The sequence below is a fragment of the Neurospora hispaniola genome (genome assembly GCF_033458365.1).
Source record: "Neurospora hispaniola strain FGSC 10403 chromosome Unknown B0T23scaffold_1, whole genome shotgun sequence".
In the NCBI taxonomy this organism is placed as follows: domain Eukaryota; kingdom Fungi; phylum Ascomycota; class Sordariomycetes; order Sordariales; family Sordariaceae; genus Neurospora; species Neurospora hispaniola.
The window spans coordinates 4854506-4875685 of NW_026944406.1; the positions used below are offsets into that span (position 1 = coordinate 4854506).

Sequence of the window (21180 nt, forward strand, 5' to 3'; positions counted from 1 at the left end):
TTGCTCCCCCAAATTTCCAGCTGTCGAAACGCAACAGTACTGTAGCTGCCGACTCCCCAAGCACTCACCCACCTCCGATCCCGTCCTCGACAACACTCAATTCAAAAGAGACGTTACTATCCTTGACGCACCCATTTTCCAACTACTCAAACAGCCCGTTTCTGGAAACGTCATGGAAGCGACTTGCACCCGATTTCGTCGTCAGCACTACCGTTTGTCAAGTCTTTGAAGCGGCCGACTGAGGCACCAAGACATCGGAGCTTTCCACGCGACCATTCCGCCTTCTCCTTCTCAGCAGCTTTAGCTTCAATCGCATCGACGACAGGAGTCCCCCGAGGTCTTCCCCCACTATCTCTTTCCCAAGTAGCTATGAATTCAGATACCAGACGCATACAAAGCCACCACCCACACCGGGCCCCCAGCCATCCCCAGAACTATTACCACGCCTACCCAGCTGATCGCCAACTCCGGGACTACGTGACCAGCCCGACTATTATCGTCTCCGTCATCCTCCTCTTATTATCCGCCCTTTATCAACTATTATTCAGCGATCGGAACACCTGTACACGCTTAAAGAACATTATCTGGGCCCGCGTGGTCGATATCATTCCGGCCACTCTACTCTTCAAAGTCGACGGCTTCCTCAACCCGCCACTGTTCCCCAGGCCTATGACGCCCGCAGAAATAGACAACTCGCATGAAGCCAAAAGTCAAGCTCTGGGAAGGATATTGGGTCTGGACAAGCCAGGAGGCGTCATGGAATCCGTGACTTCGGCTGGGCTCAAGGGCCTCAGCACCTTGTCCAGCGTTGGCTGGAACTTCAAAAACAGCACTTCAGATCGTCCGGCAGGATTAGGGAACAACGACAACTCATGCTACCAGAACAGCATTCTCCAGGGCCTTGCTTCGCTCCAGGGCTTGCCCGAGTACCTGGCCCGGGTATCTCAGCTGGGTAGCAACGCCAAGTCGACGATGCCGACCACGCAAGCAATGGCTGGGCTCATCGCAACACTCAACGACAAAGCCAACTATGGGCGATCTGTATGGCCACCCAATGTACTCAAGAACATGAGCACGTGGCAACAGCAAGACGCACAAGAGTACTTTTCAAAGCTGCTGGACCAAATCGACAGGGAGGTGGCCAAGGCTACAGCAACCTACAAGAAGTCCTTGGCATATGACGGCGACCTACCGCAGGACGACGGCGTAAGCAGCCACCACAGTGATGATAGCGGCTACCATAGCTCCAGTCAAAGTTCATCTGTTCCCGACATTCAGCTGTCTAGGAATCCACTCGAGGGGCTCATTGCCCAGAGGGTAGTTTGTGTTAAGTGCAATCACTTTGAAGGGCTGACAATGATCCCCTTCAATTGTTTGACTCTCAACCTTGGCTCTGGACAACTTGGCTATGACCTTTACGAGAGGCTGGACTACAATGCCCGGGTTGAGTTTATCGAAGGCGTTCACTGTCCCAGGTGCTCACTGCTCAAGATGCAACAGAAGATCAAGGGTCTGATAGGGATGGTCGCAACCGACGAGGCCAGAGTTTCGGAGTTTCGCGAGAGGTTAGCCGCGGTAGAAGAGGCGCTTGAAGAAGATATGCTTGACGACAAGACGCTAGCTGAGAAGTGCAAGGTTCCGGCTAAACAGCGAGTTGAGTCGACCAAGACAAAGCAGACGGCAATTTCGCGGCCACCCAAGAGCTTGGTTATTCACATCAACCGGTCCGTCTTTGACGAGAGGACAGGCTACATGTACAAGGACAGTTCCGCTGTCAGGTTTCCCAGCATACTTGATCTAGGACCTTGGTGCCTCGGAAGCGCGAAGAAGCGGGCTGATCTGGAAGGTTCAAGCGGTGTCCTTCCGAGCTCGACCAGTAATGGCGAGCAAACGGCTGAAGATGAGGAGAAATGGAATGTTGAGCCGACGGCCTCCATGGTGGCGGGCTCCCAACGCCCATCCGCCCTAAGCGGGCCACTCTATGAATTACGCGCCGTTGTCACGCACCAGGGACGGCACGATAGTGGCCACTATGTTTGCTACAGGAAGCATTATATCAGCCCTCCTGAGAAGGAAAACCAGCCTGAGACACCGCCGCCACAGCTTGTTGCCGATGATGAGGTGGCGGCTCCGAAGATCCAGGCCCAGGACCAGAAGTCGATAAGCGAGCCAAATAGCACGGACGAAGAAGACGCCCCAACTCCTACCTCGGAAGATGACGAGAAGACGCTCATGCGCGAGGACGAAGAGGAAGCCACCTCGCAATGGTGGCGACTTAGCGACACCGACGTCTTCAAGGTAGATGAGGAGAATGTGCTTGAAAGAGGGGACGTCTTTATGTTGTTCTATGAGTGTGTCGAACCGGAAATGGTACGGATACCAGAACGGGAAGTAACAAGGACCCTATCTCCTCAAGCCAAACCCGGCAACCATGTCGATGACCAGTCAGAATCGGTCACGCTGGTCGGGTCAGAGAAACTGGAGGATGTGGAGATGATCAAGGCCGAGGCTCCGGAGGCTGGGAAGGATATGACAACGCCGACCGGGACGGTGACGGGTCAATCGCCGGACATAAAGGTCCAGGTCCAGCATGCGGACTCGGTTGCGGCATCGGGGAGCATGGAGCAGGTTGATTAGGACTTGGCCTACCTGTACACAAACTCGGCTCCGATTTATTTGTCCTCGAGTCCTTTGAGCCGGTGGCGTTATAAGCGGGGGTATGGCACCGTGAGGAAGACTTGTCCGAAGTATCTTCATAAAAGGCGTCAGGGCCCGGGGCGTGTTTTTTCTGCATAGCGAGACGGCGTTCAGGATGGAAATGGACGGATGCCGAATGCCCAAGCGTCACGTCAAGGGTTCATGTAATGCTCTCCAGGCACAGGTTTTGCTTTTTGGGGAGGAGTCTCAGTGTGAGTAGAAGTAGGGTAGAGCAGGAGTTACGACAGTAGTACGAACAGCGATTTGATATAACTGTTTTGGTCATGAAGTCGGCGCTGATTTGATGTCTGTGGTTCATTTCATAATCCAGCTCCTAGCTGCGAGCGATGCTCGAGTATGTACATCGATATTGTGTAAACCGGTGGAGTGTCAATAGACCGGGTCCACAAGCCAGGGGCGAATAGGAGTCGTTGTGGGCGGCCTCCATGCACGTCAAAATGTTCAGGCACCAGATCGGCGCAACAAAAGCGTGCATGTGATGGGCCTTTCAAGTCGGAGTTTAACTACGATCAACTTTCAGACATTGATATTCTAGTGTAATGATAGGCGACGGGAAGGAGAACCTCACGGCTTGGCCATAACATTTGTTGTTTAGAAATGGCCAGTACACTACCTACCAAAGGAACGCGCGAGAACTGTGGTGACAAAAGTAATGGGACAAGAACATGGCCGGGATCATCCACTGCCCCACCACGCCCACTGATTCTGGTCTTCTTGGCTGCTTGTTGGCCTGTAGGGCTGTGACCTTGCAGCACTTCAACCTGACACCGTCAAGTTGTTTCTCGGCAGGAGGTCCCGTTGAATGTCATCATTGATATGATATTCCTATGGAACCCTCGTTTATGAACCTCACCAGCCACTGCTCGGGCCTACCTCTTAAGGCACATTCGGGACTCGACGGAAGCATCGTCGCCCCGCCACCACCCACTGGCTGCCCGTTACGGGCACACAAGATTAATCTACTGGGGCGTTGCACTCCGTTACACCAAAAGAGGTTTGGATTTGGTTTACCTTTACAGATTCACAATTCACAGCCATTCGACAGATCAGGCACGGGAGGTGTTGCTGGGTTCGAGATGTGTGTGTTGACCAGGGTCAGGGATGCCTGGGCCCGGCCAATGATCTGCTGTCTTGGCGACTTCGTACATATGTAGTCTAAAACGGAACACCTCGTAAAGCTTGGTTCGGAACGGAGCCTGGACCTCCCTTGCCAGCCTAGGTAGGTGCCCTGCCAGGATCCCATCCAGTTGGTTCTGCCCCTTGCGCTGAGGCTGCTGCTGCTGCTGCCTGTTGAGCCAGTGCTTATTCTTGAATACTGCCACCGTCCCCCACATGTTTGATTGTATGGAGTTGAGGTTGCTGTTACGGCCCATCCCCACTGTCACTGTCAGGCAGTGTTTGACAGCAGCTCAGCAGTTGCTGCTTCACTTCCCCCGGCCCCCCAGCTCTTGACAAATCCATCAATCATTCACACATCCGTTCATCCCGTCTCAATTCTAGTCTCCAGTCATACTCCCACCACCATCCGCGTATCTGTTCGCTCCCCATCATCTATATCTGGAGTCGGCAATAGCCGTAACGTTCTCAAATCAAGCAAACGAAACCGGCATCATCATCATCAACAACAACGCTTTCGGCAGAAGAAGACAACCAACCAGTCTCATCTTGAGACAAAAAGTACCTCTCTACTTCTCGCCAGGCTCCTGGCAATCAATCAACCGCACACACTCCCAAGCCTCTCTCCAATTGGACGACGGGTCAGAGTCCCGATCTGCTTACTCTGCGCCAGTAGCTTGGCCTCGGCAAGGCCAGATATTGGCAGGGCGCAGGGGAGGAACAAGTGGAAGGGAAAAAGAAAGAAAAAGTAAAAAAAAAAAAAAATAAGAAAAGGCCCCAGGAACAAACCGTTTTGGGACTGTGTGTGGACTTTGTGGGGTGTGGACTGCATCGTGAAAGTGAGACCCTGCGTCAAACAGCGAGCTGGAGCCCACTCCTTTGCGGACCACGGCACAGCCAAGCGCTCACCCATTCAGCTGGTCTTCTGGCCTCTCCTCCATTCCCCGTTCCCGTCTCATTTTGGAGCGTGTCTGAGAACTAGAAACATACAGAGCCAAACAATTCCAGTGCCACTCGTTTACAGTCACCTCGGCTTTGTTTCCAACCCTGCGGCACGGCACCGTGAACGGCACAGCAACGGCTATCTTAGCCTTCTAGCAGGAAGACCCTTCAGCTCGGCTGCTTCCCCTCTCCAGTCGGGTCTTCCCGATCCTGTTCGACGTCTTCCCGTTCTTTTTCTCCATCTTGTCCCTTCTTCTCTCTGCAGGTTGATCAGCTCACCATCCTCAGCCAGTCCTCTCTTTCTCTTGGGATCATTCTTTGACCAAGGGGGTGTTGCGCGCGCTTCAGTCAGTGTGCGGCTCACCTTGTTCAATACCTCTTGTCCACTCGACATCGGCAGCACAACCGATCAATCGGAAATTGGGTTTTGTTGGCTTTGATCTCTTGGATCTTCGGGATATCGCCACGACTTTGGCAGTTCGCAACAAGCTATTTTGGTTTGGGTTGCGTCCGGGGTTCACGATCAGATACACGATATACATCACATTACTCGCTCTGTCGACATACTGATCTTTCGACGTGGCCATCACTGACCTTGCCTCACCCTCGTTAATAATTCATCTACCTTTCGTTCACCAACAACCCAGTCGTCAATTATCATGGCCGCCGATGATGTCGAAACCCAGGCTGAGAAGGCCCAGCCGGTTACGCGGTCGATTCATCCAGTCTTTTATATCGCGTAAGGATTTTGCCTTCCACGCCTTCACACATGGGACTCGCTATTGACCACTCGACCTTTGACAGGAGTTGGATATTCTTTTCTAATATCACCATTCTCTTCAACAAATGGTTGCTTGCTCCAGACAGGTTTAGTGAGTGCACACATGCCCTTGCACACATGTACACGTCCTATAGGAACCATACTGACTCTTATAATAGGTTATCGTATGGTAAATCCGTCACCGCTTTCATTAACCGGAGCCAACTGACCATGAAACCTCACAGCCACTATCCTAACATGTTGGCATCTCATCTTCGCGACCATCGCCACCCAAATCCTTGCCAGGACAACCACCCTCCTCGATGGCCGCAAGAGTGTCAAGATGACGGGCCGTCTTTACCTGCGCGCCATCGTTCCCATCGGCTTCCTCTTCAGCGGAAGTCTCGTCTGCAGCAACATGGTCTACCTCTACCTCAGCGTCGCCTTCATCCAGATGCTCAAGGCCGCCGCGCCCGTGGCCGTCCTGCTGACCGCCTGGGTCTGGGGCGTTGAGCAGCCGTCGCAGTCACGGCTGATTAACGTTTTGTTCATCGTCTTTGGCGTTGGGCTTGCCAGCTTCGGCGAGATCGCTTTCTCGCTCACCGGTTTCCTCTTCCAGCTCGGCGGGATCGTGTTCGAGGCCATGCGGCTCATCATGATTCAGGTTTTGCTCAAGGGCGATGGTCAGAAGATGGACCCGCTCGTCAGTCTGTACTACTTTGCTCCCGTCTGCGCATCGATGAACTTTGTCGTTGCGTTGTTTACAGAGTTCCGCTCTTTCAACATTGCTGATTTGTACAACACGGGTCTTTGGTGTCTTCTCCTAAACGCCGTAGTGGCGTTCATGTTGAACATCAGCAGTGTCTGTCTTGTACGTATTATTTTTTTTTCTGGATTCTCCTTCCCTGTACTCGATGTCGTCTATCCCCTCTGTTGTCCGCTAACACTTTGACACCCAAAAATAGATTGGCAGAACCTCCGGCCTTGTAATGACCCTCACCGGTATCCTCAAAAACATCCTTCTCGTTGTCGCCTCCGTCATGATCTGGCAGACCTCCATCACCCCCCTGCAGTTCCTCGGCTACGCCATCGCCCTCGCCGGGCTCGTCTACTACTCCCTCGGCCGCGACCAGATTGTCGAAATCGCTACCCAGTTGTGGACCTTCCTACGGGGCGTGTGGGAAAACTCGCCGGCCTACTCATCTGTCTCTTCCTCGTCCTCGGACGAAGGAAATGGTCAACAACAAGGAGGTGGCTTGCCGTCGGCGGTCCGGCGAGCCCTGTTGATGGGGCTGGGCGTCATGGTTGTCGTCATTTTGGCGGCTGGGTATATCTACAGTGGCGCTGACCCAAGTGGTGGCGGGGGTGCGGTGGGTGTACCCAGGCCGCTTGGTGGTGGTGGTGGTGGGGACGCGAGCAGTGTTAAACCAGTTCAGGTGGCTTCGTGAATTAGTGGGAAGAGAATTGGGCGGTGATGGAAATTGAATGGGGAGCTTAACAAAGGACGAAAGAAAGTATCGGGCAGCGAAACGACCGGGTTTCTCGAAGAAACGAAACGAAAAGAGGACAGACTGCGACGACTTGGGCAATCTGTCCATGGCCTCCGTACTGGTTCTTCAACGAAGAGACGGATATTATACATGGTCGGGACTACGGAAAAATTGGGTGTCTAATGGAAGGAATATTTGGAAACACAGGGCTGGCGGGTTTGGGTATAATGATACAACATCAACAACAGAAAATAGAAGCAAGGAACTGGGCGATTTCCAACCCGGGTTCGCGGAAGAAAATATAACGCCAGAACAACAATGACACGAAACGAGCGAGCGAGCGAACAACGTCATTGATCAATCGAACCGATAAACCAACTAGATGCTAATATATGCCTGTTGTGCTAGTACTGGATAAGTGATGGGTTCCACAACAAGAGTACAATCGTAGTAGTAGTAGTGGTGGTGGTAGTCACAATGATGTGAAGAAATGGGGAAATATAACAGCTTTTCAGCAAACGCTGTGGCATGGTTAATCGTTGGCTTTGAATTTGTTTTGCTGAAGAAATATATGAGAATCGCAAGAGAAATGGCGTCCTACGAGATTTGACTCAAACGTCTTCTGACATCTCGAACAACGTTAGGACGTGCAAACATAATGTCTAGATGGGACTCCGTGTCTCGATGGGAACGTCGAAGCACCGAATGCCGAATACACAAGATTCGAACCCATCAATCATCAAATCTTAGTCTGTATTATACACTCTTCTTGTATGTGTCTTAATCTAAACATCAAATTTCAATACGCCCCCTTTTCATATCCCCCTTATACACCTAGACACCACAATCCTTTCATTTCTTCCCCTTCTTCTTCTTCTTCACACCACCCCCTCCGCCACCTCCACCACCGCTACCAGCCGGGTTCGCCTTCTCCACTTTCAAGGACCCAGCACCGCCGGCGAGCTCCAGCGTCTCCTCATCACCCTTAACATAGCCGCCCTGCGTCGCCTCCTGCGCCCGCTTTTTGCCCTTCCGGCCCTTGGGCCGGTAGCTGCTGCGGTCGCGCAACGGCAGCCACCGCTCCGGGTCGGGCTGTTTGGCGGGGTCATAGTTCTTGGGCAGTTTCCTCTTCCTGCGCTGCTTTTTCGCGGCTTGCTGTTGTTGTTTTTGCTGTTCGCCAGTAGTCTCGCCGTCGTCCTCGCGGGCGCGCTTCTTGCCTTGTTGTTGTTGGTGGCTAACGACGGGGAGAGCGGCGACTCCGGCGTCAAGAAGGGCGGAAACGTCCACGCCGGCTGTGAGCTTCTCGACGGGCGAGAGAGCGCCGAGGTAGGGCTGCACCTTGGCGAAGTCGCTGGTGGCGAAGCTGGCGATTAGACCCGCTGTAGCGGTACGGTCGTCGGGCTGGGCGGCTACCAGGTGCGTGAAGGCCTCACCGGCAGTGCTCAAGTCGGAGGGGTGCGTGGAGCGGAGCAGCTCGATGCCGGCTTCGCGCAGGAGAGAGTCGCCGCTGCTGGCGGCTTTTTGCTTGGATTGCCAATGCGAGGCGGCCTTGGCGAGTTCGGACCGGACGGCGGAGTGACGGCCTTGTTGACGGTAGAGTGCAACGGCGAGGGCGACGAGGCCGGGGGCGAAGCGCACATCGGCGTTGTTTTCGGATGCTGTGGCGGCCTCGAGGCGCTTGAAGAAGGCTTCGAGGAGGTTGAGCGCCTGAGCGGGGTTTTGGAGTTGAATGTAGAGTTGGATGACGGTCAGGAGGAGGCCGACGTCGGTGGGCCTGGTCTCGAGCAGAGGGAGGATGCGGCGGAGAGCTGTCTTGCCAGTTTGAAGCTCGGAAGCAGCTGCGGCGTTGAGGGCGCCTAGGTCGCACTTGCTGGACGAAATGGTGGGTTCGGCCTCCTTGGACAAGATCTTGGCGGTCTTGCTCTTGACGCCAGCGAACTTTTGCGCTTGGAGCTCAATGATGTACTTGTTGCGGCGGAAAATGGTAGCCTGCTCCTCGAACAAACGGTCGTTCCCGGTTACTACTGGGAGGGTGTCGGCGAGCCGTTGAGCCATGTATGGGTTGCTCTCGGACTTGAGGATCAGCGCATTGCTTTGGGCAATGGCTTTGGTTGATGCGTCCGAGATACTAGAAGATTCAAAGTCAGAGTGATGTTCACGCTGCCAGAGCTCCCAGGTAGAACTTACTCAGAGAGTACAACTTCCTCATGAAACCTCGCAGCCTCTTCCAAGTTACCAAGCTTCGTAGCAACGTAGGCTTGCTGTACGATGATGGGCGCCAGTTCTGCCTTCTTGTCCTCCTCGCTCAAATCTTCTGAAGCTTCGCACAGATCCCTGGCACGCTTGAACAGAAAAGCAGCCTTGGCGAAGTCGCCCTGGGCTATGCTGCCGCAAGCAGCGTTGTATGCCGTCTCAAAGACCTCGAGCTCATCCCTACTGAGCTTCTTGTGTTCCTCCGACACGGCCCAGCCCTTGCCCTGCATCTCTAGTTGCGAGTAAGTCGCCAGAATATTGATGCGCAAGTCGTTCTCCTCGCCGTACATGGCATCCTCTACGTTCTCGGCCATTTCCTGATACAGCTCGGCAGCCTTGTCGAACTTCTCGGCACGGTAGGCGACCTGGGCGGCAAGGTGCTTCATACCGCGGGTATTGATTCCGGTGGTCTCCAGCAACTGCTCGGCAGCCTCAAGCTCGCCGGTCTTGTAGAGCGCGTACGCCTTCTCCATGACGCAGGTCTTGTCGAGGGCGGCGCCTCCTTCGGCAATGGCACGGAGAGCATCGTCGAAGCGATCGAGTTTGACGAGCGCAACAACGCGGGTGTGCTGGGCGGTGGTCAGGTCGGCCGGGTTGCCCTTGGCGGCTTTGATGGCGGAATTGGCGAGCTTCAGAGCTTCCTCATGGTCGTCGATGCTCGTCCCACGAAGGAGGGAATTGAGGGCGGCGATGGCGGAGTCTGACATGGTGGTGGCCGCTCCTGGGGGAGTTGAGCGTGGATGTTATAGGCTAATGCTGATCATGTGCCAGTCGGTGTTGATACTGGTAGTAAGTACCCGGTTTCTGGTCGAAGGGAACTGAAGTGCAGTCGAAGGGAGCCTGTCGGTGACGTTGAGGTTTCGCAGCTGAGTGTCGGCCGAGGATGGTGTCGCGGTGGTTGTTGGGCCCCGCAGCTTGGGTGTTCTAGGGTTCAAGTTGTTGAAGCACCCCCTGTCACGATTGTTCTCTGGCCTCCGCGTCGCGCTGTGCTTCGCTGTCAAGAGGCTCAATTGCGGGGCTCCCACCTGTGGACGGGACCAGGATTTTTTTGGGATCCTGTGTGGGGTCTGGGGTGTGCCGCGGGACCGAGTGGCCCAAGCTGCCAAATATGTACATACAGCGCCGGTGGGGGGGGGTGCGAGCTTCCACAAGACTCGGGTGACTTGGCATTCTTCGTCTCTTCACCACGATGCTCTGTCATGTTAATATCATCAGTACCTAGGTTCAAACTAGTGCCAATATGCTCGCCAAACAAGTTCAAGCCGCCTTTTCCGCAGAATAAACCATCACCAAATGTTCCCACGGTCCCCTGAACAGGAAATGGGAATGGGATCAGATATCATGCAAAACCACATTGAATTGCAGCCAGCCACTGCCAAGAACCCCGATCTCAAACAATTCCACAGTTGAACGACTGCTCGAGACAACACAGCTAGCTTCCTTCTCTGCCTCCCCAAAACTTTCCCTTCTTCCGCGCAGTCCGACCAACCCAGGTGTAGGGAGAGCAAGCAACCGGCGGGATGGGCCGAGGGCGGTGAATTCAGAGTGCATATGTGTTCAAGCAGAACTTGGGGAAGTTAGCGGCCGAAAGGCATGAGTTGAGGCTGTCGTTGTTGCAGCCGACGATGGTGGTGACCAAGTTGGGTGGGCTGAAGAGTGGTTTGGTGGGACCGCCCGAGAGTGAGAGAACCGTTACGCACCGAACAGGCCGGGGTGCTCCCTTCCGACCTCTCCGGGTCTAAACCCCGAACGGCGGGAACGAGCTCGGTGTTTGGGCGTACCCACTCGTACACTGAATGACGTACTTGGTATGTGCGCTAATCGCCCTTATCACTCAGTGGATCTTTATCTGGCTATCAATGACTAACGACGACTTCCATGCTTCCAGAAGGCGTGAGATTGTGCATTAACCGATCCGTGGTAGTCGGTGATCTTGAAAAGACAAAATCACACCTTCTCTGGCTCGGATCACATCAATATCGATTTTCGAACCACCTGAAAAGCAGCGCAAGCAGGAAATGATGAAAATAGCCTTCGCCCGCGCGGCCGCCCAGGCCGGCGCCTCAGCAGTTGGAGTCAGAGGAGGATGCTGCTCAACCACCATCCCAATCATCTCAGCCGCCGCTGGCGCCCGAGCCACCGTCATGGCCCGAAGACTCTTCTCTTCCGCTTCTGCCGCTACTCCTTCGTCAACAACAACCAACACCGTCCCTCCGGTTGTTTCTACAGTCCCGCTCGTCTATGATCTTCATTCACCGGAGAACCCTACGGTGCCGAATAAGGAGACTCAGCCCATCATTTTCATCCATGGACTTTTTGGCTCGAAGAAAAACAATAGGAGTATCAGTAAGTGAGTAGCCCTTATGCACCGGTTCATGAGCGTTCGGTCTTTCTTTTTTACCCTCGATGTTTGGCAGGTGAGATTTGCTTAATCATATTCGATTTTTTGACTTGAATCTCATCAGCGACGTCGGTCGGATGAGGCTGGATGACTAACTTTTTATTTTTATTTTTCATAATCATAAAGACAACTAGCCCGTGACCTAGGTCGTCATATCTTCGCCATTGTAAGGGAAATCTGCAATACATGTTAATCTTGGAAAGAAATCAAAACTCTAACCTCATACCAGGACCTCCGCAACCACGGCGAATCCCCCCACGACCCCCGCCATGATTACACCGCCATGTCCGAGGACGTAGCCGCCTTTATCCGTTCCCACGGTCTCAAAGACTCCACCCTCATCGGACACTCCATGGGCGCCAAAGCCGCCATGACCGTTGCCCTCACGCATCCGGACCTCGTGCAAAATATCATTTCCGTTGACAACGCGCCGGTAGACGCCCGCTTGCAATCGTCCTTTGCGCGGTACATCCAAGGCCTGAAAAAGATTGAAGAAGCCGGCGTCTCCTCCCTCAGCGCAGCCGACAAGATCCTCGAGCCCTACGAAAAAGATCTAGTCGTACGCCAGTTCCTTCTGGGCAACTTGCACCGGCCCCGTGTCGATCCCGGTGGAAAGCCGAGCCCGACGCTGCAGTTCAGGAATCCGTTGGGGATTATTGGCAAGAGTTTGGATCACATGGGTGATTTTCCCTTCAAGGATCCGCATAGGGTCAGGTTCGGTAAACCCGCGCTGTTTGTCAGGGGCACAAAGAGCCATTACGTGCCGGATGAGGTGATCCCGCTAATTGGGCAGTTTTTCCCGCTGTTTGAGCTGGTGGATGTTGAGGGCGGGCATTGGGTTATTTCGGAGAATCCAGAGGCTTTTAGGCAGGGTGAGTTTTCTCTTCTTCTGGGCTGGACTATGATTTGGGTGTGATGTTGGTGATGCTAATGATCCATTTGTGGGACAGCTGTTCTAAAGTTCCTCGAGCCCAAGGAGTAAACAAAAACTCTCCTGTTGTTGACACGGAGGTGAGAGTGTTGTATTAGAGGTATTCGTGGAGGCTATGGATTATCCCCACACAGGACATGACCCGAGCATCCATTTGTTCTCGAGTGGCGGTTGACGACGGTAAAGCATTGCTTCTTGGTCTCCTTCTGGTTCACAAGTACCGGTTTACCAGCCAGTGCTTTCAAAATGCCTGACAAGGTTGAGGAAAACATATCATCATGAGACATAGACCTTAGACGATAGAAAGAACAAGCAACTAACATTCTCTTAAGCTTGCGAATCAAGGAAATCTCTAACAAAAATATGCGTTTGTGGCCAATCATAAACATGTAGTCTGGGGGTATCAGAACTCGTTTCTTGTGTGCTGTGTGTTTAAGCAGAGCAGCAACTCCGGCCACCGACGAGCCAGGCTGTGGGTTGGCTGCCAGAAGACATGAAAATGCGTTCCGCTAGCACGAACAAGTCGGAAGGGAGAAGTAGCCGTTGTTGGTGGTGCTGTCAACTACAACCGTCCCGGATCGCCGTTTTGCCGTGGCGTTGGTGAGCAGACCTGGCGTCTGCACGATCTGGTTTACGATTTCCACAAAGGGGCGGCGGACGTTCTCACTGGTCTTGGAACTTGCCTCGCAAAAGCTGGCGCCGTGTTGTTCCGCTAGTGCTAGGCCTTCCTCGGATGTGACCTCCCGGCTGCGAGCTGCTTTGTCAAGTTTTGCTCCAACCTCAATGTGTACTATGTTAGTGATATTTTGTGACTCCTTCATCACGGGAACTGATGTGACGGTTGCGTTCATGATGTGGGATAAAAAAGCCAAAAAAAGAAGGGGACCAAAAAGAAAATGAAATTAAAAAAAAATAAACAGGAAAAAAAAAAAAAAAAAAAAGGAAAGGAATCTTACCAGGTACAGAGCAACGTCCTCTACGGTATTGGCTTTGGCTTCGTCAAACCATCGTTCCATGGATATAAAACTTGCTCTGTTGGAGATGTCGTAGACAAGAATAACGCCATGGGCACCACGGTAGAAGCTGGTTGAGAGGGTTCGGAATCTTTCTTGTCCGGCCTGTCATTGTCGAATCAACAGTGACTCACTTGTTAGTAGCAAGCTCATTGAGAGCGTACACATGATGCTTTCAGATTGGGCTCGTGTGAACATGAAGTTCTAAGGAAGGAGTGTTGTTGCTCACCGTATCAAACAGAGTTAACCGATATGGCTTGCCGCGGACCGCAAGTCTTTTGATCTGGAACAATAACTGTGTCAGTATACTATTGCAGGATACGTTCCCCAACGACCAAGCGTTGAGGATACTACTTCAGTTCGAATGAGGGTGTGAGACCCCAAAATCTATGAATGACCCCTCAACATGTGCAAAAATATGTGGACAGGTGAGGGCAAATGTGAGCGAGTGGCAAGGATGTAATAGAAGAACAGTAACTCGCCTTGAAGTCGATACCAATCGTCGCAGCGGCCGTGTCAGGATCGAATTCATCATCACAATATCGCATGAGTACTGGGGAATTGTCAGAGACCAGCATGCAAAAGTTTGATATTCGGGTGTGTATAAGCCATGTTGCACGAGCTCTTTGTAGCTTAAGAGCATGATGACTGTGTCGTTTGCACCTCTTCCATCGGATGTGAAGGAAGCACTTCATCAAACTCCTTGCCATGCCCACCAAGTGAGGTTAGACGGTCCCGGGACAGATGAGAGACCCAAAAGACTTACATGCCGACTTTCCAGCACCTGATGGCCCGATCAATAGGATCTTGAGCGTAGGTAGGGCGTCATCCGAAGCCATCTGGCTGGACGGGGAGCCCACGGGGTCACAGGGATCGAAAAGAGGAGAGGTGTGAGTAAACTGGTCGTCCGTTGTCTATCCTTGCTCCTGTCTATAACGACCTGAGTGTAGGTGTTGAAATGACCTGTACTTGGTTCGGAGGTGATGAAGTGATGTTGCTGAGCAGGTCGTTAGAGCAGGTGGCAATTGCGGGGAGTTTCTATGTCGAGGAATGTCGAGGTTGGAGTGGAAGTCGACGGTTGACAGTTGACACAGGTTCCCATTGGAGGGGTCGTTGCTGAGAACTGGCGCAAGCCAAGAGAGGTATAATTGCACGTGTAAGTCCCGTTCTCCAAGCGGGAAGACAAAGATGAAACAAAGTCGCGATGCTCTTTAACCCTGCAATGCTACAATGCTGCGGTACGTCTTAATTACCAGGTCGAAATCCCTTCTGTCGTCAGCGAGTTCGAAAAATTTGTTGTTAGGCTTGCGTTTGCAAATCTTGAGTTGCGGCCCCCTCCCCCCCGAAACTGAGAGTGCGCAGAGGTGCGTACTTGTAATCGCCCCGTAGGTAGGTGGCTGGCCTGGCTGACAAGTGGAAGCTGCCGCTTTGCACCGACACGCACCCTCATATGACAGTTCCCGTCCTTATGCAAGAGCCTGGACTTTACCAAAAGCCTAAGAGGGCAGGAGGGTTCTCTTGACGGGCCCAGCCCACACATAGCACACCACAAGGCATTGGAGAGACTCGGGCCGTTATCCGTGGTGCGATTCAAATAAGAGGCAACGATCACATATAGTCAAAAAGTCGCACCGTGAATATTGAGCATGCTGGGATTGGCTTTGGACGCACTGATACTACAAAGCACCAAGGGACGCGCGAGGCTGACCTGAACCGCCCACCCGCCTTACATGATGCTGCTGCTGGATACGACTACTCGCTCGGACACCCGTCAACCACGACTTGTGCATCCCTCTCTTATGGCCAACCAAGGGAAATCATGGGTATATGGGACTCCGGCTGCTTCTCATAACGATTCCTCGTAGCTGAAATTCAGATCCCTAAAACGCCCCACAAGCCCAAGTCAACGACGATTAGAGTGCTTTCGTATCCAGGCAAGGTCTCCCAAACCATGTAGAATTCGCTGAGCTGAGTGTCACCCCTTCTCTAAAAACGACATTTTCAACCATCGCTCGACTTTTGGTCATTTGTGATCGTTTTTTGATTCCCGTTTTCTCATTGTCGGGAGGGTATTCGTTACCTTGACTAATACCATAATACCATGCCAATGCAACGAAGAAGCAAGACCAAAGCCCTAGAGAGGTATTGCCCGAGTGAAACCCATGCCCAGTGCGATCATTCCCCAGTACCGGCAACCCTTTATACGGACTCGAGAACGGTCTCCTTGAACTCACGCTCGACCTTCTGGCCAGCCTCGTCGGAGCCAGACTCGCCGTGGAGAGACATGAGAGCACCGAGGTCGAACTTGGGCTGCTTGAGCAACTTGACCTTGCGGATGTGAACCTGTAGCGCTTGAAGTCAGCTAATCTGCGGTGTCGTCCAGAGTCCTTGGTTACCAAACGTACGTTCTGGAGGGGGTAGATGCCCTGGGTAGCCTTCTCAATCTCGCGGCCAATGACCTCGGGGATGAGCTTGGAGGTGAGCTGGGTGAGGGTGCAGCTGGAAGCCTCGCGCTGGATGATCTCGGTCATCTTGCGGCGGATGGCGCGGATCTGAGAAGAGGCAGCATAGGTGGTCTTCTTAACCTGGTTAGGGCGGCGCTTGGTGAAGGCAATGGCGAAGAGGCGGAGGAGGTAGTCGTCGGTGGTCTTGACGGTGATGTTGGCCTCAATGAGAGTCTGCCACTTGCGGACAAGCGAGCGGAGCTTGTCGGAGGTGAAGTCGAGACCGTGGAAGTTGGTCAGGCAGTTCTTGCCCTGGATCTCATCGACACGGAGCTTGACCTTGCGGAAGGAGTGGTCCTCATCCTTCTGGAGGTCAGCGAGAGAGACCTCGAAGATGCGGCCCTTCAGAGCATCGTTGGCGTTCTTGAGACCGGTGGTGCGGTTGACCAGGGTCTTGCCGACACTGAACAAGCTAGTTAGAATACCGTTCTCGCATGATGTGTGTTTGTTGATATCTGGGTCGGGCTGCGTGCGGATTTGAAAGAGATATCGATATGTAGGGCGGGCGGATGGCTTACTCTCTGACGTTGAAAGGCGCAGGGGCCTGGAGGCGGGGAACCAGTCAGTTTGCTGTCACCTTGGGACTTGAGATCGCGATCGGTCGAAACTCACCTTGATGCCGTACCAGTCCTTGCGGGCGAAGGGGTCCTGGGTCTTCTTCTTAAGACCCTTCTTGCCCTTGGACAATCTCTTGTTCCTGCACGCCAACACCAATGATTAGCCGCTGCGCTGCTTGTGTGCTGTTTGTTTCTCGATTCGGATCGGGCGATGTTGTCTGTAATTTGCGACCGGAGCTCGTCATCGCCTCGCGACCGCATGACGCCTGCGCGGACCGCTCATTCCATCCATCGCCCGCATCATCGTGGCATCGATTTTGGCAATATTTCGGGGTGACAACGTACTTGCCAACAGCCATCTTGACGAGCACCTGTGCCTAGGGACAAAATGTGCTGCTTGGGGTGGTGATGGAGACCGTGCAATCTGGGACGCGGAGTTTGGTTTTCTCTCCTCGAAGGGTGAAATTGTGTCTGTCCCGTTGTGTGGGCGTAGTCCGGAAAAACTGTGGTGGTGGGGCTTGCCAAGACTACAGCCTGATTGGCCCCTCGGACCTTAGGGCTCAATGCCGAGCAGGGGGGCGCCAGCTGATAACGCTTATCGTGGCAAGTCGCTTCCTCCACTCTTGTCCACAGCTGGGTCCCTTGGTTGCCTGGGAGGTTGGACCCGGGGGGGACTTTGCTTCCATGACTGCAGAGTGCAGGCACCCTTCTTCTCACTGGAGGAGGTTTTGGCGAGTTGAAGGTTCTGAACCACTCGTTCCTTCATTCTCACCAAACACCATCACCAAATCATCAACCACCATTCGCCATCACCATCACCACCTCCCCAAAAAGAGAGAGAAAAATAAAAGAAGCACCCTTAGCAGAACCACCTGTGCTCCCACGTTTGGTACAATGCGGCCATGTCATCTCCCCCCCCCCCCCCCCCCCCCCCCCCAAATACCGTACGGTCTATGGCCCTGTCATTGTCATGGCGACTGTGCTGCAATTTGCTGCATGAAGCATTCTCTGGCGACGAACTTTGGCGATATCACTGCACGCATCTTACATCGAGACTCACCAGAGCTCAGCCATGTTCTGGCGGTGCACTAACCACCCATGGCTACCTGACAACACGAACATTCGCCAGCAAATGAGACGAGCAACTGACCTGGGGCTGGATTCACCGCCATCGCATCTCACGACTTGTCCGAGGGTTGCGAGAGAACTAGAATTGTTTGCAGTTTGCACTTATTCATCTTTCATTTCTACAGGGTATCTTATGTTGTGGTGTTTGTTTTGTACAAGACAGTCTTGTCGTCGCCAACCGGACACGGCGCCCTCGGGGCACTCACGCATCTTGAACAGTTGGCTGCGTTACAAGGACCTAGGCGTGTCTTGGCGCCATAATCGCTGACAATGTCCCCCATGACCGAGGGAGCTCAACTTGGCCCACAGCTCGGTCGGGTAAGGATCATCCACCAGCCTCTCCTGTCCCTACTGCTCATCCCCTGTCCCTAGGGAATAAACACATCCTGCTCTTACAAGACTCCGTCGAAACCACCCGATGGGCACGTAGCATCCGCCAGCTACGAGATGTGCTGAAGCGGCGTGCATCGCGTTGTCATCCTCCGTTGCCCCCCTCCGAATACCTCAAAAATGGGATTCATAGGATTGAAGGAATCCAAAACGCCGGGATGATCCGCCTGTCCCTCGACCAATGCCCTGCGCCCATTCAATGCGGGCTGTTTGCGTGTCATGTTCCAATGACACCAGGGTCCTGTTCCTGGAAATATTACGCCTGCCGAGTGCTCTTGCACGGCGGCGCAACTGTTCCCCGAGTGATAGAGGCCTCGTGGGTGGACGTCGTCTTGGGTGAGCAGCCCGATGACCAAAGTGGAAGTCAGGGCTTGCTTTTTGCAAACTGAAAAACAAAGAAAAAAAAAAAGATCGTCGAAAACAGCTCTCTCCTTCCAGAATCCGAGCGCGCCTTTCAAGGAGACTTCATGTGTGGCTCTTTGTCCTCTTCTTGGTGAGGCGACTCATACAAGTCAAAACTTGGGAAGCTGAAGTATCGCTGCGAATGCGAATGCGAATCTATCGGGGCGTCAGCTCTTGTCCCGAGGCATTAGTGACTGAGGCAAGCAACTCACAAGAATCACGCAGCTCATCGAAGCCATCCGGGTTGCTGATAGGAGACGAGGATAGCTCACAGTGTCGACCCAAGCTATCGTACATTGGTGGTGGTGATGTCCGTGTTGAGATGGGAGATGTAGCTCTGGAGGTAGCTCTGGTGAGGGCGTCCGGAGATGAGCCACCTGAGATGTAAGCCACTCTTAGGAGCTCGGTTGCTCTGCGAGACGAGTACGAGTTCGCGAGCGCATCTCGGCTGGCATTGGACGTGGTGATAGAGGGCTCGGTGGCTGATGCTCGAAGAAGTCTTGGCCTTTGGCTGGGGCTTCGGGTGCCACGGGCCGTCGAAGAGTCTCTGCGCGGCATGCGGCGAGAGTCAGTAGTTGACGACGCCATGTCTAATGTTGGTCTGGTTTGTTGTGATTGGTTGTTGTGACGGACACTTTTGGTCTGGATGATGATAGGTTGTCGTTATTGTGAGTCCAAGGTGCTGTAGTGTTGAACACCAGAAAGTACTGGGCTTTCACATCGAATCCGGCTGTTGTTTATAAGGAGACGAAGAAGAAAGAGAGCAGGTTGGGCGGGCTTGAAGTCGAGACGGACCCGAGTATAAGAAGAAAAGCAGCCTTTTTGGGCTGAAATGTGCGATTCCGCTTAGCTCCGGGGAGGTGTTTTACAGTGTCATTCAGTGGTACTTTCGGTTGCCACTTGTCAGTCGATGGTTGAGTCGGCCAGGGGGAGAGGGGAGGCTAAGCATACCCGCCCGTTACCCGTTGTTGCCTCCGGGGCCGAGAGTGGAAGACCACCCTAACCACTGCAGCCCTTTGACACACCCAAATAAACCCAGTCAGCGTTGTGTGACTGTGCTTGTATTCCTCCCTAGTTCAGGCCGGTTGTGCAAGTTGGCCAGGCCTACCAACAAGCAACCAGGCCGGACCAGCGGGCGATTCGGAAGTATCTCCTGTTACATGAGGCATGTCAACGTGCATGAAACGACCAAACAATTTGTTTGGATAATAAGACGAGTTGGCGAGGTGCTTCTCTGGACTCGACCGCCGTACACGTCTGCAGACCATGGGGTGGCACAGCACCTGAATGGAGAGGACCCATGGATCATGGTACCAAGTACGTAGTGTAGCTGCCGCAGGTGTTGGTCCTGCCCCCCCGTCCCCATCGTCCCCATCTTGCTAATGCCCCTGCCTCCCATCTCTCCCCTCCCTGGTCCCCGGCTCCCCAAGCTGCTATGATCATTGATGGCAACCCCCGAGATTCGAGAAACTTGGGCATTGAATGGAACACCAAGGTGTTGCGGTTTCCGTCGACGTACTGACCGGTGCCCGCCGGACCATTCATAGAGCCTTAACTGGCGACAGCGGAGTCTCGAAAATGCCAAGTCCAACGCTCTCCACGGCACTTCAGCGACAGTTTTCGCAATGCCCTCGGACTACACCCTACTCGCTGGTCCTTTTTGGACCGCCGTCGCAGTAGGGTACCTCTGGCTCCTCTGGTGACCCAAACACCGCCAAAACGAAACATCAGGTGGGGTACACTCAACGCCGTCAGCCACTCAAGATTTGACACTTTACAGACTTCCAGTCTGCAACATGCAAGGTGGTTGCATCTTCTCACTTGACTCTTTTCGAGCTCACAACTTCACTGGACATTGGCCGCACACTGGGGAAACGCTGGGGAGCATCGGGGACCCAAAGAGAAGGCCTAGACTACCCAATTCAGGAAACGCCGGTGGTCTCGCTCCAGTCCTGTTCTGTTCTGTTACTCAATCGAGGCATCCAGGCCCTCTTCGCCTAACACCGATACGGCCTTCTCTAGCTTGTCCAGAACCTGCTTGTTCTTTTCTTACTCTCATATTCGATGGAATTCGTCACTCGTACATATATCTGACTTGAGTGAACATGGCTCGGGGAATTGATCAATCTGAACAATACTACGGTGCTAACTGAGAGGGGAAAATCGACCGCAGGTAGCAAATCGTTTAAAAAGAGGGGAACGAAAAACAAAAGAAAAAAAGAACGGCAAGCCAGTGCAATTACAGAGAAAGTTGGAAGATTACGTTATGTATTACCCTCCCTCCCTTTGGCAACAACGGCAATGGCATTGTACTATGTATTCCAAGCCAAGCAGCGCGCGAATGCCCTTCTCTGGGTTCCAGATAGCTTACCATCGACCGATGAAGAGTGGGAGTTGGGTGTTGTCGGTTGCGGGTTATGGTCACTTTAATGTGCCTTTTCTGTGATCGATATCACCCACCCGCACTCTCTCTATCGGCCCACAGTCCTGTCTTCCCCATGTTCCATATGCAACCCTCCTGACCGGTAGCCACATTACAGTTTTTCACTATCCTATTCCACCGCACATTTCATGG

General features: G+C 53.3%; 7 protein-coding genes across 7 annotated transcripts; 3 read left to right on the forward strand and 4 right to left on the reverse strand.

The window, feature by feature from the left end:
- The first annotated feature begins 8 nt into the window (after positions 1-8).
- B0T23DRAFT_30848 (uncharacterized protein) lies at positions 9-2834 on the forward strand. The gene has a single exon (XM_062834471.1). The coding sequence runs from the start codon at positions 370-372 to the stop codon at positions 2635-2637; it is 2268 nt and encodes a 755-aa protein (XP_062697604.1). The 5' UTR covers positions 9-369; the 3' UTR covers positions 2638-2834.
- A 2177-nt stretch (positions 2835-5011) lies between these two features.
- Positions 5012-7077, forward strand: B0T23DRAFT_30925 (triose-phosphate transporter family-domain-containing protein). The gene is made up of 5 exons (XM_062834509.1): positions 5012-5515; positions 5581-5648; positions 5716-5721; positions 5782-6407; positions 6502-7077. The coding sequence occupies exons 1-5, from the start codon at positions 5436-5438 to the stop codon at positions 6982-6984; spliced, it is 1263 nt and encodes a 420-aa protein (XP_062697605.1). The 5' UTR covers positions 5012-5435; the 3' UTR covers positions 6985-7077.
- Positions 7078-7833: 756 nt separating this feature from the next.
- On the reverse strand, positions 7834-10457 carry B0T23DRAFT_371156 (uncharacterized protein). The gene is made up of 2 exons (XM_062836636.1): positions 9214-10457; positions 7834-9154 (listed from the first exon to the last, which is right to left on the reverse strand). The coding sequence occupies exons 1-2, from the start codon at positions 9984-9986 to the stop codon at positions 7879-7881; spliced, it is 2049 nt and encodes a 682-aa protein (XP_062697606.1). The 5' UTR covers positions 9987-10457; the 3' UTR covers positions 7834-7878.
- Positions 10458-11024: 567 nt separating this feature from the next.
- On the forward strand, positions 11025-12858 carry B0T23DRAFT_30931 (Alpha/Beta hydrolase protein). Its single transcript, XM_062834513.1, has 4 exons — positions 11025-11087; positions 11168-11629; positions 11807-11846; positions 11910-12858. Exons 2-4 carry the CDS (start codon positions 11298-11300, stop codon positions 12594-12596), a joined length of 1059 nt encoding a protein of 352 aa, XP_062697607.1. The 5' UTR covers positions 11025-11087; positions 11168-11297; the 3' UTR covers positions 12597-12858.
- Positions 12661-14463, reverse strand: B0T23DRAFT_435345 (ras family-domain-containing protein; the record flags this gene model as incomplete). The annotated part of the gene is made up of 6 exons (XM_062840529.1): positions 12661-13390; positions 13568-13729; positions 13854-13907; positions 13976-13977; positions 14103-14177; positions 14391-14463. The coding sequence occupies 6 exons, from the start codon at positions 14461-14463 to the stop codon at positions 13121-13123; spliced, it is 636 nt and encodes a 211-aa protein (XP_062697608.1). The 3' UTR covers positions 12661-13120.
- Positions 14464-15823: 1360 nt separating this feature from the next.
- B0T23DRAFT_425375 (putative ribosomal protein 10, cytosolic) lies at positions 15824-17044 on the reverse strand (the record flags this gene model as incomplete). Its single annotated transcript, XM_062839911.1, has 5 exons — positions 15824-15967; positions 16030-16531; positions 16647-16672; positions 16741-16825; positions 17031-17044. The coding sequence occupies 5 exons, from the start codon at positions 17042-17044 to the stop codon at positions 15824-15826; spliced, it is 771 nt and encodes a 256-aa protein (XP_062697609.1).
- A 1580-nt stretch (positions 17045-18624) lies between these two features.
- B0T23DRAFT_31315 (uncharacterized protein) lies at positions 18625-19444 on the reverse strand. Its single transcript, XM_062834729.1, has 2 exons — positions 18818-19444; positions 18625-18761 (listed from the first exon to the last, which is right to left on the reverse strand). Exons 1-2 carry the CDS (start codon positions 19191-19193, stop codon positions 18658-18660), a joined length of 480 nt encoding a protein of 159 aa, XP_062697610.1. The 5' UTR covers positions 19194-19444; the 3' UTR covers positions 18625-18657.
- Between the last annotated feature and the right edge of the window lie 1736 nt (positions 19445-21180).

Bases quoted from the DNA above. Each gene is read 5' to 3' on its own strand.
- B0T23DRAFT_30848 (XM_062834471.1), top strand. From the start codon at position 370: ATGAATTCAGATACCAGACGCATACAAAGCCACCACCCACACCGGGCC.
- B0T23DRAFT_30925 (XM_062834509.1), top strand. From the start codon at position 5,436: ATGGCCGCCGATGATGTCGAAACCCAGGCTGAGAAGGCCCAGCCGGTT. The intron at 5,516-5,580 runs GTAAGGATTTTG...GACCTTTGACAG, and splicing joins CATCCAGTCTTTTATATCGC to GAGTTGGATATTCTTTTCTA. The intron at 6,408-6,501 runs GTACGTATTATT...ACCCAAAAATAG, and splicing joins ACATCAGCAGTGTCTGTCTT to ATTGGCAGAACCTCCGGCCT.
- B0T23DRAFT_371156 (XM_062836636.1), bottom strand. From the start codon at position 9,986: ATGTCAGACTCCGCCATCGCCGCCCTCAATTCCCTCCTTCGTGGGACG. The intron at 9,155-9,213 runs GTAAGTTCTACC...TGAATCTTCTAG, and splicing joins GAGGAAGTTGTACTCTCTGA to TATCTCGGACGCATCAACCA.
- B0T23DRAFT_30931 (XM_062834513.1), top strand. From the start codon at position 11,298: ATGATGAAAATAGCCTTCGCCCGCGCGGCCGCCCAGGCCGGCGCCTCA. The intron at 11,630-11,806 runs GTGAGTAGCCCT...ATAATCATAAAG, and splicing joins AACAATAGGAGTATCAGTAA to ACAACTAGCCCGTGACCTAG. The intron at 11,847-11,909 runs GTAAGGGAAATC...ACCTCATACCAG, and splicing joins GTCGTCATATCTTCGCCATT to GACCTCCGCAACCACGGCGA.
- B0T23DRAFT_31315 (XM_062834729.1), bottom strand. From the start codon at position 19,193: ATGGCGTCGTCAACTACTGACTCTCGCCGCATGCCGCGCAGAGACTCT. The intron at 18,762-18,817 runs GTGAGTTGCTTG...ACGCCCCGATAG, and splicing joins CGATGAGCTGCGTGATTCTT to ATTCGCATTCGCATTCGCAG.